Genomic DNA, 21198 nt, shown 5'->3' on the forward strand with positions numbered 1-21198 from the left:
AACTTTAAAACCACAAATTGAATTAATTAATGTCTCTAACCCGGCACAAATTTGTTTTGTTCTGCCTTAGTATTTGGAATTTTGCATTGTCTAAAATATAATTGTTTTGATAAATTATTACCCAAATAATACTTTATGTTATTATCGCTTGTAGATGCCAATTTCGATACTTCGGCTTCCATACTTAGAATTTAAATTGCATGATGACTTCATTTACGCCTGACAAGAAGCTGTCCTGATTTAAAAAACCAATAGATGATTATGTGACATCAGTTTAAATAGCATAGTATAAAACTACCAAATAACGAGAGGCAAGAAATGATGATGATTTGAATCATGGCTCGCCTCTCGTTATTTGGAGTCAGTTTTATTCTATGATCCCAAAAGTCATTAGCATTTGTACATACATTGTATTAACTATCTATTTATGCGTTAACACTCGTTATCTTATATTCATCGTGATTTCTTAAGAAGCATCTCGGTGCATTTTGTATCAATTTTTGTATATCGATGTATGAAAACTAAACTGATCTTGATTGGTCAAATGTTTGCGTAATTAATATATATTCTATGCGATGCGTTCCATTCTCTGGCGAAGAACTTATAATTCTGAACCAAATTATCCTTTCACACTCACACGGAAGTGCACCATCCATGCAGGCTAGATTTATGATGAATATGATTCTAAAATGATTTATCTTGTATTGATGGATTGATAACAAACTATTTATATTGATTAATAATTAGTAATGTGTAAATACATCAAGTATTTTAATTGGTGATATGAACTAAACCAGCAATTGTTAATAATGGTATATCTAGGATTATGAGTGTATAGCGCCACCACTGTAACTCATTTGGATACAGGAGGCATCACCTCTTGAACCCCGGTTCTTTTTAAGCGGACTCCAGCTGACAGGCGAAAAGGATACTAGCTCCTGCTGTGTACTTAAAAAGTTAGTTTAAATAAAACTTTATGACTGGGAAATTATGGCTCGATTTACTGTTAAGTTGGAAGGCGGTGCACCTTGGGGATTTCGTTTAAATGGTGGACGTGATCACCAAAGACCACTCACAATATCAAAGGTAAGATAGGCCCAGACTACCTTCATCGGCGGACACTGGTACCATGGTAGTACTTAACCTGGAGTAGGACCGTTCTTCAGGACCCTACCTAGTAAAGTGGTGGTACATCGATTCCCTGATTGCCTTTACTATGGATAAAGATAATAAGATATATAAAGGTGTACTGAGAAAAGGTTGACGTAACGTCTAGGCTACTACTAGTACTAAGTTATATTGGAAATTATTCCCACCACCTGAACAATATTGACAATATTATTGTATAATGTTGGAATTCTTGGTGGTTCTTTCTTATCTTATCTAGTTATGTGTAGAGTTAGAGATAAATAAAAGATAAAGCATGTCCGTGGGTTTACTAGATAAATGCATAATACAATTTCTAATCATAAATCCAACCTACTGTGTCATAGATAAATAACAAATTAAAACAAAGTTATGTTTTAGAATTTAACTGTCAAATTATTGGTTTTCTTAAAATTTTTAATCAAAGACACAACTGTAGATATATATTTGTTCATATAGTAATAACCAACTTCACAATTAAATTAAATTAAACAAATAAATCTACATTCAAACTCAATACGTTTCACAGAATGGAATTCTTTATATGATTTACCATATTTAAAAAGGCGCCATCTTCCGTTCCGTGAATCGAAACAAACTGTGAATGTAGCTTTATACACACATACATTTTTATAGTACTTTGCTATCAAGTCAAATACAACTCTACAAAAGTCAGAAACAATTTGGGCAGCCCAAAACAATGTCTGCTTTTTGGAAAACTTTTTAGATTTTTAAAGTCTGGGTGTCAGGTAGTTTATGAAAAGACTTTTATTATAAAACAATAATTTTGTTAAAGGATCAGCTAAATACATTCTAACCATGCTTGCATGCTTCACACATACCACATCTTTTTAGTGTTTGTTTTTGTTGCAGATAGATCACATCTATAGAAAGAAGATGATTGATGACTTTGCTAATTTTTACAGAAATGCTTTAGTAATAAATTACTTGAAAACCTGACAATGTTTAGACACAACAACCTCCACAGACTGGGCTATATGTTTTTATTGTTTTTCTGATATTTACCATCATTATATTTTTCATTTTTATTATTGACTGATTACTACTACTGTTGTTCGGAGTTGTTGACTGTTTTTGCCCAACTGAGATGCTGTTTCTTAATTACGGTTTTATTGTACGCCACTGACAAATTTATAAAGTTTCTTGCTTAAGTTGCTGGTGTAATTCAGCATGCTATCCAATCAGAATGTTTTTTATAGTATTCTAGAAACTTCCAGAAGGACGAAACTTCCATTTTAACGATAAGTGTTGCCCTGTGCCTAAACAACCTTTTTAACTAAGTACAACAATAGTCGCATTCTGTTTATTTTTTCTTTCAATTACCAATTACTAATTTTACAATGTTTATTTTTATTTCATGTGTATAATAACAAACTGCATTATGCACAAACTGTTGATACAAATTTCCCCTGGGGCTAGCAAAGAAAAAGAGATGACAATAGGATATTATAGAAAGGATTCTGTTGATGTAATTTTATAGGAGGTTATAGAAAATGTGAAAAGGCATTGCCTATTGAACACTAGTGAGAGCAGACAATAGTGGGGCGTGAACAATAGGTATTATAGTATGAATCATTAGATTATAGGTGAATTTCATCTAATAGTATCTTACCTAGATATAGCAGTATGGCGTAAGTAAGGAATATCAGCCTAACATTTGGGAGGCATTGGTTCGATACATGGCGTTGCCATATTGCTTGTATCAAGGCAAGATATTTCACTTTCATTTCCTTGTCCTTCGAATGAGATGTACATTTTTGTTTTTTCAAATTTATTTCCACACATAATTAATAAAATAATAATTATATGTTACAATAAACATCATGCATTTAAAAGAAATGTGTGGCTGGTGGAAAAATAAGTTCAAATAACTGTAAGGCTTACCCACCAGAAGGTACATACATGTGTCTCTAAACAGTTGTTTGGTCCCAGTGTAATACTAAATTCTAGTTTCATTGCAACAATATACTTTACAAAGTATAAATTCATGTTTTATGTCCTTACTATTATATTACAGGTTGGCATAAAATGTATTAAACAATTTGTTGGATTCAATTCCCAATTACATTACAATAAATATAGTATTAAGTTGTTTTGGTCCATCTTACATTACTTGCTGCAACAAAATGCTCTGTATAGACCAATATCAATGCTCTGTATAGACCAATATCAATGCTCGGTATAAACATTCTTCATTTATGTAGCTAATGCTATTATAATTTTTAAAAAGCGCAACATACATAAAAAGTGTAATTTGCAGCAGTCACACATTTGGCAGCGCATGCCTTTGGAATGGGACATATAAAGGATAATTTTCTTTTTATTAGGATTGTTTATACTAGGCAAGCTGTTACACATACACCGATGCCATGATAAATGAAGATTTGCATATTATTACTTTGGTATATTCTACAAAGCATATTATAATTGCCATATCTGATTACTGAAATTGATTTTGTATGTATAGTATTTTGGTTTTTACAATTAGAAATTGGAAACTCATTTTTAAATTACTTGATAAATTAGTTTTGTTACCGAGTATAGTTGATGTATGTGGGTGCATAAGATGTAGAGGTTTATGTTAGTATCAATTGGTGTACTGTAGTACAGTATTGCATATTTTGGAGGACTACCAGAGTGAGCTACTGTCTGCTGAGATCAATTTGACCATTTGCACAAAAATGAAACAGATTTTATAGAAACCTCACCTTTCAGTAGAGCGGTTACTGTATCATACATTTGTTTTTTCTTCTCAGATTAAATTCAACTTTAATTGAATTCTAAATGATACTATAACTACGCAATTAATCAAGAGAAAGTAGTATTTGCATTTCATCAACTTATTTAGTTGTTTATTCAGCTGATTGCCATTTGACTTTCATTTATGGCCCATGCCAGCATGACATTGGACTTACACATAACAGCTTACTTATTCCAAACTTAACAGAACTTTTACTGTATACTGTAATAGATAGATGGCAGTAGTACATACATACATTAACATTATATCACACATTTCTATAACAAACTCATCATCATACTGTTTATAACATTATTGAAATAAAAAGTACATCTGTAGTACTGATAGTATAACTGTTAACATGAAGAAGATAAAAATTAGAATCATTAAGAATGAAATCGCTTTTCTTTCATGCTTAACACTGATTACATTTTACATCTAAAGTTTTTCCCTATGTTGACCCGCAATGCAACGATGGGGAAATGGACACTTTTGACACATAGTTTGTTGTTAATATACAAGTGGGAAATCCCCTATTAGGACGTGGATTTAATAACCTACAAACTGGTTCTAACGACGCTATTTTTCTGTAGTTTGCAAAGGATTGTGTAACTTGACTGAAAAACTGCGAACTTTGATGTACCGGCGGGGGGAATTTTTACAATTGAGAACATTAGAACAATAGAAAGAACAATATAAACAGGTCCATCCCAAATTACACTCATAGTGATGTTGTTCATGCCTTAGAACAATATAAACAGATCCATCCCAAATTACACTCATAGTGATGTTGTTCAGGCCTTAGAACAATATAAACAGGTCCATCCCAAATTACACTCATACTGATGTTGTTCAGGCCTTAGAACAATATAAACAGGTCCATCCCAAATTACACTCATAGTGATGTTGTTCAGGCCTTAGAACAATATAAACAGGTCCATCCCAAATTACACTCATAGTGATGTTGTTCAGGCCTTAGAACAATATAAACAGATCCATCCCAAATTACACTCATAGTGATGTTGTTCAGGCCTTAGAACAATATAAACAGATCCATCCCAAATTACACTCATAGTGATGTTGTTCAGGCCTTAGCCAGGAGAAATCTTTATTGTTCGGGAGAACCCCTTGACATTAGCATAGAACGCAAATGTGTTTACCGGCGGAAAAAGTAGGCTACGATCGTTTTGCAAATTGCGAGCGCGCTAATATTGTATTGTTATTTCCGGCCAAATAGAGGTGCCATTTATCATGATTTTTACTTGCGAGAGTATCATTTCCCGCCATCTAGTGGTGTCATTTAACAAAATTCGCTTTGCCACTGTCTGTAAGCTCAAATACGCAATGCTGGGTCGCGAGAATTCCCAAAATAGGATCATGGGGTCGCAGTCAAAAAAGGTTGCGGAACACTGATCTACTCGATATACAATGTACCTGTATTATAAATGTTGAGTAATTATTTTCATGAAATATTGATAAAAAATATGCAAAAATATAAATTTCATTCTATTAATTTATGCAAATGGTTGTTGATTTAGGAAACGGGTTTCATCATTCTATTTTATACTTTGCAAATAAATGATGTGTATTTGTGTTGCAGCTTATATGAAAACAAGATTAACAATATGCGCGTGTGGATAAACATTTTTTGAGCAACTAATGACCTTTTACATAATGACATGGTTGAATGATTATGAATACGATCAGTAATCAATAGTTAAACGGTAAACCTGATTTAGCTGTTGCAAAAAAAACATATTTGATCGACAAATACAATGACAGAAAATCCATGGTCTATTATCGTTGATTTGAATATAGTATTATCTCGTTTTGTTTCACTCATCAACACAACAGTCATTGTATAAATATGATGATAATTTGTTGAGTATGTATTTACCTTAATTTACAATACTTTTATATCACAGTATTGTTTATAGTACTGTATAATGTATATATGATAAATGAAACCAATCTTAGCCATATCCGATCCATTTTCATATAGGATTAGGAATTTAATGAATTACAGTTTACAGTATGGTTATCATTATTCTATGTCATTTTATTTCAGTATACAAAATTGGTAAACAAGCATGTCATCATTAATTGACATTGATAGATAATTTTACAAACTGATAATTCATACTGATAAAACCTTGTCATCAAAATTCTTAGTTCAATTTGATCTCCTTATTTAAACTTTATAATGCTAACTTTGTAATCTTTATAATGGTTCTTTAATCTCTGAAATTAGTAAGTGACCTTTAGGCTGGATATTAATAAAGACCTCAATATATAACTCTACAGGTGTAAAATTTGTCTTGGTATGTATATCAGAGGGGTACAATGGTGCACCCCCTTTTATAGGTGAGATTTGACCAGGTGAGATGGAAATTAGTTTCAGGTGGTATGTATTAGTTTCACCATTATGTCAGTATGAGATATGTAATTTTAATATTATAAAATCAGTGACATTATAAAATGTGTAATTTAGTCCTCCATCAGTCTATGTTGTCCACAATACACAATATGTACCTCAACTATTATTTTATAAACAGTAAGAAAAGCTAGATTATCAATTGAAAGATATGTTTTAATATTATGGTTATTAAAAAACAATTAATTTTAAATGACTTTACTGTATAGTAGTAGTAGTACAGTAGATAGTAGGACTGTGAACATTTGTACCTAGTTTGTGATTGGATAATAACTTGAACTTGACCTCTGGTATGTAACCAGGCTCATCAGTGACATCAAAAAGGTCACTTGCAACAGTCCTGCTTAAATTTCAACCTCCTGGGATGCATAGGCATTAATATTTTGATCTTTTGGCTTTCACTAGCCTTCCTGGAATTCAATTGACAGCACTAGAGAGAGAGTATCTAACACCAGTGCACATTCTAGAGGGCACGTTTATACAATATTCTAGAGGCCTGTTTATACCCTATTACACGCATATTTAACATGCCTACGAAAAGTGATTGTATAACAAAGAGATTCCGTGTAATGAGATTTTAAATGCAAAAAAAGCTACTTGTTTGAATCCCAACATTTGTAGTGTCCCCAGGGTATTGTTTTGACCTCTCATTAAATAAAAGTATGTGCTGTGAATATTTTGACCAAATCTAGTACATATTGTGCTTTTTTGCATATTTTACTTTAAAACCAATTTAGCAATTAACATTATCGCTAATAAAATATTGGCATAATTTGGCAAATTTTAACATAGTTTTATTATCCTAATTTAAAACATTTTTTTTTAATTTCAAAAGCAGATTTAAATTAAACAAACATAACTTTTAAGTATCATACTTTGATAAATCCTTATAAACTCATATTTTAACCCATATTGCATATTAATACTGTATACATGAGGAAAATACAAATTGAATATACTGATTGTCTTGTCTCATACTACTTTAATTAAAATATCAATATAACCTGTTCAACTGTTACACATATGACCTGCCTATTTATTATTAGGACATGTCTTCTATAACATTATCTATGTCCTTATAAAGCAGGGCACATTCATTAAACAACCCATGGAGTTAAAGCCATCTCCAACTGAGAACCATCCAACACCAATTAATCAATCAATCATTTCAATTAAGTTGAATTCAAGATATATCATACTGTCTGCTATTCAAAACTTTCCAAAGTTAAAGAATGTTTTTTCTTGCTATTGAATAAGAATTATTTAGACTATTATTAGACAGGCGTCTAATGATTTGGATCCAGTGTGTTGTCCCAGCATCTTGCAGATCATTATTTCCGAATCTTATCACTTAATCAGCAGGATATGATTTCTTTAAGATATAATACAGATTTACAGATTATGTATAGTAGTAGTATACTGCCAGAGAGAGATGTAATATGTTTTCAGTTCTGTACATTACATGCGTTTTATTTGTCCTTACATTTAATTAGTATTGAATATGGTTTTAAATATTAGTAGAGGGCAGTGTTCAGATAGCTAATTATTAGCATCAGGGATAAAATAGTTTTCTAGTGTCTAAATTGACACCATAACACCAAAAAAGTGAAATTTCCACTGGTTTGTGTATTTGCTCTTCAGAATGTTATTACAGTATTTAACAAAAAGATAAATAAAAAATAGTAAAAACTAAAATATTTGTCAAAATACACAGATTAACAGAAGGCCCATATGAGGATACAGATAACTCTATATTTTAATAACAAGCTTTTGTTACATCACTAATATATCGATTATCATGAAAATCAATAGTGGTCTTTTAGTATATAGCTATAGCTATTTGCAAAATAAAAGAAATCAAGACTCAATAAAAAAAAATTATGGACATTATCGTGCAAACATAAATGACATTATTTTACCGATTTTTTTTGTATGTAATCGGTATCATTGTTTCATGCTGTACTGTGCTGGAGAATGGAGCAGGTGCAAATGGTTCCTCTGCTTTTCTTATTCTTTGGGTTATCTTAGGATTTTTTATTTTGTGCGTAAAGCTTTGTCAAACTTTATCAAACTTTCTGTGACAAAAAAAAATGTGATGTGCCCATATATGGGACATGATGATGTCATATTGCTACCATATTTGGGCATAGCACACTTTTTTGTGAAACTAGTTTGATAGTGTACAGTAGATATAGCTTAAAGCAGTTAGAAACATTGTATTATAGTCACTATATAAGACTACTAATACTATTATTATTATTCACTACTGAAGAAGAGGCTATCATGTAAAATATCATAGTGATCATAATTGAAAATGAAATTAGGAAAATTCCACAGGCGTTGATAGCACCATACATGTACAAAATATTTCTTCTCAATATTATTTCGATATTCAGTAGTATCCTTATCTTTTGTCCCAAGGCCATACATACATTGTATGCTACTCTTTATAAACAGAAACACTTGATAATATTTGCCAGAGGCTATATAGTAGCCTACAGGGGGGAGATAGTCAATTCTAATTTGATGATTATACAATCTATCTATGTAGTATAGTTATAGTATGTGTCAAATCTTATGTAGGCCTAGTTATAACATTGTATGAATCAACCAAAGTTGATAATACCAGGGAAGATATAATTTTACTCTTTCCCGATAATTAATGCTCCATGTTAATACTAGGGCTATTGTGAATTATTATTATGGGGGGATTGATGAATTTAACATATGCAGTCAAGTTTAGTTAGTGTTAAATTTTGATAAAGAAATTCACAATACCCTATGCTTGTGGATACCAGCTATACTGGGGAATTCCATGGTGCAGAGATTTTTTATTTCATTTTAACGTTAAATTAATTAAAGATTATGATTTTATGTAGTATTAGTTTTATTATTTAAATAGTATTATATAAACATTATTTTTTACCTTTAAAATGTGATACAGAAAATGTATTTCAAACATTTCTGAAAATAAAAAAAAAACAAAAAGGATAAATTTAAGAGATATCAAGTTCCAATAAAACAATTTTTAAACAAAATTACAAAGTTATCAAATTTTGTAATTCTGTAAACAAAAAAGTAGCTTTTTTATGTAAATTATCAGTACAAATGCAAATCAAGCATGTGTATATGTATCAGAATAAAATAGCTATTTTTTAATCTGTTTCCATCCACTAGCTTTTTGACATCCACCCCTAGACTCATGACTCGTGCAGATCCGGAGAAATTGGGGACATTTTTTCATTGTTGTACAGTATATCACACTGAAAAATGGCACCCTTGTCTGTACAGGGTTAGCACATGTACAGTACTTACGTATACTGTTATGTGATTGATCATTGCTGAAAATACTGTATATATTATTGCAGACTGAATCTATTAAAATAAATACCTTTAGTTAAATAAATATAGGCATTCTATACACGCTATTGCATAGGCTGAATATTTTCATGTTGAAGAAGCAAGTCTCAAATGAGAATAAGCAAACATTAACAGCTAAATAATGACTATACTGTAATAGAAATGTCAATAAAAATAAATGTTTGTTTATGCCAATCCTTTCAATGCTTTATTTGTATACAAATTTGATTGACAAGATACACTGTAGAATCTATAATATTTGTCATACAACATTATATCATCAGTGTCGTAACACAGGAGGAATGCCCCTGGATTAGCACTCCTAAGAAGCCCTCCAACGCTGGGTAGTTGCATTGCAGATACTCATGCTCTGTGCCCCCTTGAGCTCTGGACCCCTTAAGCTCTGGTGCCCCTTGAGCTCTGGGCCACCTTGAGATCTGGGCCCTTTGAGCTCTAGGCCACCTTGAGATCTGGGGCCCCTTGAGCTCTGGAGCTCTGGGGCCTGTGGTTTTTCCAGTGAGCGCTTATTGTCATTCAGCCAATGTATATCATACAAAATGTGTAGCTAAAGGTTTCAGCAAAAAAAAAGCCATTCAGTTAATACGATTTCATTATTTTAATAAAAATATATAATATAAAATTCATGTAATCAATATTATGGACTTGCAGATTTAATTATCAACTGTAGGACCTAATATTCAGTTCTCTGATTCAATACCTCATTCTTAGAAATTATAATTCATGCTATAAACAAGACATTTTTAAAGGTTTAAATGTTTTCTATTATTATTATTATTATTATTATTATTCTATATGCTTCAAAGTGTGTTCCATGAAAATTGGACTTTTGAACTTAAACTTTTGAGTATATTACAAGTACAGTTATCATTAGATGATATAAATACTCTGTAGAGCACCCTCTGTTGGCCAGCTTCATTGAACTGACAACAATCAATTACCTTTTAAATCTAATGTAGCGAAGGTAAACCATGGTAAATGTATGATATCTGTCTACAGATGAAGGAGGACCTGCAGCTTCAGTAGCTTCTGTTTACAGTACCACTTTTGGATATTTATAGGCTGTGAGTATTTTATCATTCAGTATGTTATTTAATGAGAAAAATGTGCATTTTGTTATTTTTCTTGTAGCTTCTGAAATTCACTATGGTTTTTTTAAAAAAAGATTATATATCACATATGTCAAATGTGTTGTTTGTTATTAAAGCCAATAGACCTACGTTTTTTACCCAATTTAAGGTCACACTACAATTTATGTAAAAATAAATACTATATGGACCTTTCGCGATATTTTTAAAAATTTTTAATGGTTAAGTGTGACAAATATGTCAATTCTAATAATTATTTTTAGCGGTCATTTATAAATTCAAATGTGTATTAATTGCATTATGATGAATTGTAAATGCACCCATTTGCAACATATGAATGAGTGAAAGCTCAACAATTAATACCTCTAATAAAAATCGTATTATACGTTGAGCTATTGATCATTGCTTGTATGCTTAGGCAAGACACTTTACTTAATGTTTGCCTCTCTCCACCCAGGTGTGTACAACTTTTTGCTGATTATTAGCTGGTGCATTGGTGGAGTATGTTTCCATGTTGTGTGTTTGATCCAAACATTGCTAGGCTAATAATATGCACAGTGCTTAGAGGTTTCACAATTTTAGGCGCTTTATAAATCTAGGATATTATAATTTTTGTTACTGTCTCTGATGATACAATGATTGAGGTTTACAGCCTATGATCTTTATAAACTGACCTGAAGCCTTTTCTCCTGCAAAGGAGAACAAAACTCCTATTCCCTAAATACTATAAGGTCCTATTGTGATAACTTTTTTTGTCTTGTTGATTCTAATATCCATTTGCATTGCGCGCGGATTGATATTTTCGTTTTTCTTCAGTAATTCACCCACTTTTCGATCGATCGTGAAACAAAGACTGTAGTATCGTCTGTGAGCTGTCCATACTCTGTGAACATTTCATTTCTTACTCATGGTCTTGTCAGAACATCGCAAAATCTATGAAAGATTTGCTAACAGTAACACAGTGGCATGTATATCCACTTTCATTCATTTCATTTGCCATTAGAGGAAACTTGCTTGATGATTTCATAAAAATTGGTATAAAAAACTGCAATCTGATGCCCATCTAGATTTTGTAAATATTAAAAAAGTCTTACAAATAGCCAAGTACATTATATTATTAGGTACTGTATACTCATTTAAATTAAAAGAATTTTTTTTCAAAACCAATTACCTATTTACTTTAAAATTAACCTTACTAAAGTCATTCGCAATATTATTGTCCTCTAATGACCCATATGCATGCAGTTTTCTATAATAAATAATCCCTTATTTATCTAGTGTTTGCATTTTAAGCTTTCTATTCAAACTATCATATACAATAAAAACAATTAGTATTTTCTTTGACGTGGAAATTGATGGTAAATTAGGTAAATGTTGAGGATTTTTGTTAATTAACGACCTTCAATGTAATTGTCGCATATAATGCCGGTCTACAGGTATAGTGCATTTACATATTCGTATTTAACTTCACATCAGTCGACATTATCTGCACATGTTTTTGAGTGCGCAGAATAACTTTCTCGCCCGTATTCATAAACCGGACTTTAGTCGTAGTTCGAGCTAAAACTTTAAAAATGACGTCATTTTAATTCATAAACCGAACTTCAACTAAATCGCCGACTAAATCAGGCCAACCTCGACTAAATTGAGAAGGATTTTGATCGATTTTTTTTAGTCCTGGAGGGGGCAGGCTAAATGGTCGACTAAATGGTTTTTAAACGATGTTTATGAAAAACGTAACAGTCATTGAGTTGTTATATTTGCCAGATATTGAAGAATGAAATATCTATTTTTATATTAGCTTAAATTATACATTGGTATGAGTTATAATAACGAAAATCATCTTTATTTACAACCAAATACAAATTACATTATTTTCTTCGCGCAAGAAGTCCGACTTGAACTACGTCACACCATAGCGACAATGGGAGATGCGGAAATTCACCATGCGATGGTATGTTTAGGGGGCCTAGCGCTTTCTAGAAAATATGAAGGTTACTGTACCGCCATGGTTCCTAAATATATTTTGAAGATTTTGTTTGTTGTTAATCAAAAGTACTTCACTGTTAAATTAATACTGATCTTGTTCTAATAATTAACGATTAAAATTATTTTTTATGTATATAGTCCGGATGCGTAAACAGTTTTGTAAGAAAATTGAAAGTAATATCAATGCGCAAAATTTCGTCTGCTCCTCAAATACTCTCTTGTCATTGGCCAATGTATAGTCTTTGTTACCCAGACGTGTGAAACTCGACTAAAAGCTCGACTTCATTAAGTCGAACTGCAAACGTCGACTACTTCACCTATGAATCAAATTTTAAGTAATAGCTCGAACTACGACTTTTTCAAGTCGAACTTCGAACTACGACTAAAGTCCGGTTTAAGAATACGGGTGTCTGACTTGGCAGTTGTGTAGTTGCTTGGCAAGTCATGAAAATGAAATGCTTTGTTTTGACACTCTTTTATGGTTAGTAAACTGTAAAGATGTCTTTTGGTGATGTGTGGATCATTGATAATCATTATTTTTTACCAGCGTTTCACATAATTTCATGCCAAATTATAATTTTGCGTAGCTTTTTTTGTGTATACAATTAATACCCCCAATACCAGACATATACATTCTGATTTTCCAGAAAGTCTGGTATTCAGAATGTTTTTTTTAATGGTAAAAATGAATTTGGAACCTTTTGGGCCTTGAGAATAGTCTGGTTTTGGGAGAGTTACTTTTTTTGTCTGTTTCGGGTGGCTCCTCTGGTTCCTTTTTTTAGTGCCTTTGCACTGCTAACTGTATATGCTAAAATTTAATATGATACACTATTAATATTATCACTATATTGCCATTTGAAATTAAACTCTCATCAGCTTTTATGCTAATGAACCAGAGTCCGCTTATTAATGAGTCATCACCTTGTAAATTATCTTGTATAACTTCACATATTCTGTCCAAAACATTTTGATAAGTGTGTATTATAGCTCATTATGTATACTGGTAACCGGTAGTAACGACCAATACTTGAGTATTCCCTTCCAGAGGGAGAGCTATAATTGCTTTTCTAAATATAGTTAGTGCCTGGAGGATGCTATCCATACTTTGTTTTCATCAGTGTAATATAGCCAAAAGTTGTGAATTGTTTTCACATTGACCTAATGACAACTATCTGATATATCACAAAAAGTGCTTTCAAATGAACGAGTTAATTAACAAAATAAACCATCAAACATTTAGGTGGTAATGACCTTTGATAGAGTTTAAAACTATATTTGTACACTCTGGCATTTAGTTTTAAATTTATTTGTACAATTGCAATAGAAATTTTTATTTTTTTAAATTAATAAATTACATAAAATAAATATTTATTTTCAAAAAAACAGTTGCAGGTAACATATTATTTTCTGTTTACTGTATGAATAAAATAAAAAATGAACATTATTTCATTTCAGTCTTGTACTGGCTGCCTATATTTGTATTAATATTACATTCGTAACTTGAAATTCACATGGATATGTAATCAAAATCTTCTGAAAAATTATTTTCTCATAAAATATAATAATTTGGTCTAATGATTTTTTAAAAATAATAAAGTTTCTGGTTGGTATAACAAATATATTCTTTGTTATAGTTTACACAGCTATAAAGTTGTAATATGCTCCAATTTATTTACTATTTTAACGTAGAAACATACTGTAATAAGAATAAACCTTTTCATAATAATATTTCTAAAATGCTTTACTGTCAATTGTCAATTACAACAGCCAATTTATTCCTTTTCTTATATTTTTTATATTACACATTGACAGTAAATTAATTTACAACCAAAAACTTCTTTTATCAGCCAAATATTTGTTCCTTTTAGTTATAAGATCATCTTGATCATCACACTAATTAAAAGACAAATGTTTCAAAGTAGTGTACAGTGTCCTATTATTTAGGTATCTAGAGTATGATTTTATCACTCTACAGTCATTGTTTGATATAATTTTGTTATTGCCTACAGTCCTATACCCCTCATATTTCCCATACCAAGCATACTTTTAATATATGAATATTCATTAAATATGGTAATTGCCATCCTAGGAGGAAACCCCCATTCTCAACACTGTTGATTAAAACACATGGGAGGGTCAAGTCTAATACAATTACTGGGTCATCTTGGCTATAAGCAGGTGTACAGTAGGTAAGCACTTGGAATACAACCTTAGGCATATTTCTTTACATCACAAGTACTTGTGTTTTTTATATCATCAGTGGATATTATATACTGTGAGCATACAGCCAGTTACCAATTACCCTAGCTTTGTTCATCTTGTCTCTGTGTCCTGATTTGGTGAGTAGTGTTGATTCTGTGGAATGTTTGATGAATTCTTAGCCCACAAGCGCTATTTAAATTGTGATTTTAGATCTGGGTTTCTTGACTTCATAACCAAATTTAGTGTGTATACTATATATCTAAAAATCACCATTGTTGCAGTTTACTGCCAGCCAATTCCATAAGCAGTATTGTATTTGTATGCATCATTAAAACATCAAGTGTGTTGTTTTTTTTATTATTATGTATTCTATGATAGTAATACTCTATGTTCTATATGCAAAGATGTATAATATAATACCATCTGTACATTCTATGCATGATACATTCATGTAATCACGTATGTTAATGTATCTTGGTAATAAAACAAAAGAAGTTTTATTTGAAGTGCAATTTGATTATTGTTGAATTCAAGAAAAATGTTATTCATACTGAAATTATATATCATGTAACCATGGAGACAACATTTGTATGTTTGGTATTTGCTTCCAGGAAGAATTTATATTACCTCATACCTCATATCAATTGTTTGGTTAAAGACACTAGACCAGCAATTTATATTACCTCATACCTCATATCAATTGTTTGGTTGAAGACACCAGACCAGTAATTTATATTACTTCATACCTCATTCATATCAATTGTTTGGTTAAGACACTAGACCAGTAATTTATATTACCTCATACCTCATATCAATTGTTTGGTTAAGACACTAGACCAGCAATTTATATTACCTCATACCTCATATCAATTGTTTGGTTAAGACACTAGACCAGCAATTTATATTACCTCATACCTCATATCAATTGTTTGGTTAAGACACTAGACCAGTAATTTATATTACCTCCATACCTCATATCAATTGTTTTGGTTAAGACACTAGACTGCCAATTTATATTACCTCATACCTCATATCAATTGTTTGGTTAAAGACACTAGACCAGCAATTTATATTACTTCATACCTCATATCAATTGTTTGGTTAAAGACACTAGACCAGTAATTTATATTACCTCATACCTCATATCAATTGTTTGGTTAAAGACACTAGACCAGCAATTTATATTACTTCATACCTCATATCAATTGTTTGGTTAAGACACTAGACCAGCAATTTATATTACTTCATACCTCATATCAATTGTTTGGTTAAAGACACTAGACCAGCAATTTATATTACCTCCATACCTCATATCAATTGTTTGGTTAACTAGACCAGCAATTTATATTACTTCATACCTCATATCAATTGTTTGGTTAAGACACTAGACCAGCAATTTATATTACTTCATACCTCATATCAATTATTTGGTTAAAGACACTAGACCAGCAATTTATATTACTTCATACCTCATATCAATTGTTTGGTTGAAGACACTAAACCAGTAATTTATATTACCTCCATACCTCATATCAATTGTTTGGTTAAAGACACTAGACCAGCAATTTATATTACCTCATACCTCATATCAATTGTTTGGTTAAAGACACTAGACCAGCAATTTATATTACCTCCATACCTCATATCAATTGTTTGGTTAAAGAAACTAGACCAGCAATTTATATTACTTCATACCTCATATCAATTGTTTGGTTAAGACACTAGACCAGCAATTTATATTACCTCATACCTCATATCAATTGTTTGGTTAAAGAAACTAGACCAGCAATTTATATTACTTCATACCTCATATCAATTGTTTGGTTAAAGACACTAGACCAGCAATTTATATTACCTCATACCTCATATCAATTGTTTGGTTAAAGAAACTAGACCAGCAATTTATATTACTTCATACCTCATATCAATTGTTTGGTTAAGACACTAGACCAGCAATTTATATTACTTCATACCTCATATCAATTGTTTGGTTAAAGACACTAGACCAGTAATTTATATTACCTCCATACCTCATATCAATTGTTTGGTTAAAGAAACTAGACCAGCAATTTATATTACCTCATACCTCATATCAATTGTTTGGTTAAAGACACTAGACCAGCAATTTATATTACCTCCATACCTCATATCAATTGTATGGTTAAAGAAACTAGACCAGCAATTTATATTACTTCATACCTCATATCAATTGTTTGGTTAAAGAAACTAGACCAGCAATTTATATTACTTCATACCTCATATCAATTGTATGGTTAAAGACACTAGACCAGCAATTTATATTACCTCCATACCTCATATCAATTGTTTGGTTAAAGAAACTAGACCAGCAATTTATATTACCTCCATACCTCATATCAATTGTTTGGTTAAGACACTAGACCAGCAATTTATATTACCTCATACCTCATATCAATTGTTTGGTTAAAGACACTAGACCGCCAATTTATATTACCTCCATACCTCATATCAATTGTTTGGTTAAGACACTAGACTGCCAATTTATATTACCTCCATACCTCATATCAATTGTTTGGTTAAGACACTAGACCAGCAATTTATATTACCTCATACCTCATATCAATTGTTTGGTTAAAGACACTAGACCAGCAATTTATATTACCTCATACCTCATATCAATTGTTTGGTTAAGACACTAGACCAGCAATTTATATTACTTCATACCTCATATCAATTGTTTGGTTAAAGACACTAGATCAGCAATTTATATTACCTCATACCTCATATCAATTGTTTGGTTAAAGACACTAGACCAGCAATTTATATTACCTCATACCTCATATCAATTGTTTGGTTAAAGACACTAGACCGCCAATTTATATTACCTCATACCTCATATCAATTGTTTGGTTAAAGACACTAGACCAGCAATTTATATTACCTCATACCTCATATCAATTGTTTGGTTAAAGACACTAGACCAGCAATTTATATTACCTCATACCTCATATCAATTGTTTGGTTAAAGACACTAGACCAGCAATTTATATTACTTCATACCTTATATCAATTGTTTGGTTAAAGACACTAGACCGCCAATTTATATTACCTCATACCTCATATCAATTGTTTGGTTAAAGACACTAAACCAGCAATTTATATTACCTCATACCTCATATCAATTGTTTGGTTAAAGACACTAGACCAGCAATTTATATTACTTCATACCTCATATCAATTGTTTGGTTAAAGACACTAGACCAGCAATTTATATTACCTCATACCTCATATCAATTGTTTGGTTAAAGACACTAAACCAGCAATTTATATTACCTCATACCTCATATCAATTGTTTGGTTAAAGACACTAGACTAGCAATTTATATTACCTCATACCTCATATCAATTGTTTGGTTAAAGACACTAGACCAGCAATTTATATTACCTCATACCTCATATCAATTGTTTGGTTAAAGACACTAGACCAGCAATTTATATTACTTCATACCTTATATCAATTGTTTGGTTAAAGACACTAGACCGCCAATTTATATTACCTCATACCTCATATCAATTGTTTGGTTAAAGACACTAAACCAGCAATTTATATTACCTCATACCTCATATCAATTGTTTGGTTAAAGACACTAGACTAGCAATTTATATTACTTCATACCTCATATCAATTGTTTGGTTAAGACACAAGACCGCCAATTTATATTACCTCATACCTCATATCAATTGTTTGGTTAAGACACTAGACCAGCAATTTATATTACTTCATACCTCATATCAATTGTTTGGTTAAAGACACTAGACCAGCAATTTATATTACTTCATACCTCATATCAATTGTTTGGTTAAGACACTAGACCGCCAATTTATATTACCTCATACCTCATATCAATTGTTTGGTTAAAGACACTAGACCGCCAATTTATATTACCTCATACCTCATATCAATTGTTTGGTTAAAGACACTAGACCGCCAATTTATATTACCTCATACCTCATATCAATTGTTTGGTTAAAGACACTAGACCAGCAATTTATATTACCTCATACCTCATATCAATTGTTTGGTTAAAGACACTAAACCGCCAATTTATATTACCTCATACCTCATATCAATTGTTTGGTTAAAGACACTAAACCGCCAATTTATATTACCTCCATACCTCATATCAATTGTTTGGTTAAAGACACTAGACCAGCAATTTATATTACCTCATACCTCATATCAATTGTTTGGTTAAAGACACTAAACCGCCAATTTATATTACCTCATACCTCATATCAATTGTTTGGTTAAAGACACTAGACCAGCAATTTATATTACCTCATACCTCATATCAATTGTTTGGTTAAAGACACTAAACCGCCAATTTATATTACCCCATACCTCATATCAATTGTTTGGTTAAAGACACTAGACCAGCAATTTATATTACCTCATACCTCATATCAATTGTTTGGTTAAAGACACTAGACCAGCAATTTATATTACCTCATACCTCATATCAATTGTTTGGTTAAAGACACTAAACCAGCAATTTATATTACCTCATACCTCATATCAATTGTTTGGTTAAAGACACTAGACCGCCAATTTATATTACCTCATACCTCATATCAATTGTTTGGTTAAGACACTAGACCAGCAATTTATATTACTTCATACCTCATATCAATTGTTTGGTTAAAGACACTAGACCAGCAATTTATATTACTTCATACCTCATATCAATTGTTTGGTTAAGACACTAGACCGCCAATTTATATTACCTCATACCTCATATCAATTGTTTGGTTAAAGACACTAGACCGCCAATTTATATTACCTCATACCTCATATCAATTGTTTGGTTAAAGACACTAGACCGCCAATTTATATTACCTCATACCTCATATCAATTGTTTGGTTAAAGACACTAGACCAGCAATTTATATTACCTCATACCTCATATCAATTGTTTGGTTAAAGACACTAGACCAGCAATTTATATTACCTCATACCTCATATCAATTGTTTGGTTAAAGACACTAAACCAGCAATTTATATTACCTCATACCTCATATCAATTGTTTGGTTAAAGACACTAAACCGCCAATTTATATTACCTCATACCTCATATCAATTGTTTGGTTAAAGACACTAGACCAGCAATTTATATTACCTCATACCTCATATCAATTGTTTGGTTAAAGACACTAGACCAGCAATTTATATTACCTCATACCTCATATCAATTGTTTGGTTAAAGACACTAGACCAGCAATTTATATTACTTCATACCTCATATCAATTGTTTGGTTAAAGACACTAAACCAGCAATTTATATTACCTCATACCTCATATCAATTGTTTGGTTAAAGACACTAAACCGCCAATTTATATTACCTCATACCTCATATCAATTGTTTGGTTAAAGACACTAGACCAGCAATTTATATTACTTCATACCTTATATCAATTGTTTGGTTAAAGACACTAGACCGCCAATTTATATTACCTCATACCTCATATCAATTGTTTGGTTAAAGACACTAAACCAGCAATTTATATTACTTCATACCTCATATCAATTGTTTGGTTAAGACACTAGACCGCCAATTTATATTACCTCATACCTCGTATCAATTGTTTGGTTAAAGACACTAGACCGCCAATTTATATTACCTCATACCTCATATCAATTGTTTGGTTAAAGACACTAGACCGCCAATTTATATTACCTCATACCTCATATCAATTGTTTGGTTAAAGACACTAGACCGCCAATTTATATTACCTCATACCTCATATCAATTGTTTGGTTAAAGACACTAGACCAGCAATTTATATTACCTCATACCTCATATCAATTGTTTGGTTAAAGACACTAGACCGCCAATTTATATTACCTCATACCTCATATCAATTGTTTGGTTAAAGACACTAAACCGCCAATTTTGACGTTTTGTACAAATAATGCATATATAAAACTTAGTAAATACATTAAAGATGTAGGCCTATTGTCCCCCAAAAACATGAAAAATAAAGATAGGCCATTTCGCAGTTTTAATAAAGTTATTTATTTCTGTAGAAAAAAAACAATCAACGCAATTATTTCACTAATAAAAAGACAAAAGAAATGGTTAAATTTAACCAAAAACCATTGTCTGACGGACAATTGAGGTATTTTTTGCTATAAATTACATTTTTGCAGGTAAATAATTTT

General features: G+C 31.4%; 1 protein-coding gene across 16 annotated transcripts in view; it reads left to right on the forward strand.

The window, feature by feature from the left end:
- Positions 1-893: 893 nt before the first annotated feature.
- The window catches only part of LOC140052593 (uncharacterized), a 115962-nt gene continuing 95657 nt past the window's right edge, over positions 894-21198 (forward strand). For 13 of the 16 annotated variants that reach the window (XM_072098213.1, XM_072098216.1, XM_072098215.1 and 10 more), the window contains exon 1: positions 894-1086. In XM_072098213.1, the coding sequence (XP_071954314.1) occupies positions 991-1086 (96 nt within the window). In that variant the 5' untranslated portion in view covers positions 894-990. Of the gene's footprint in view, positions 1087-10705; positions 10784-11264; positions 11309-15009; positions 15136-21198 lie in introns of those variants that run through there. The other 3 variants (XM_072098225.1, XM_072098224.1, XM_072098226.1) reach the window with 3 other exon arrangements.

This window comes from Antedon mediterranea, chromosome 6 (assembly GCF_964355755.1).
Source record: "Antedon mediterranea chromosome 6, ecAntMedi1.1, whole genome shotgun sequence".
NCBI lineage: Eukaryota > Metazoa > Echinodermata > Crinoidea > Comatulida > Antedonidae > Antedon > Antedon mediterranea.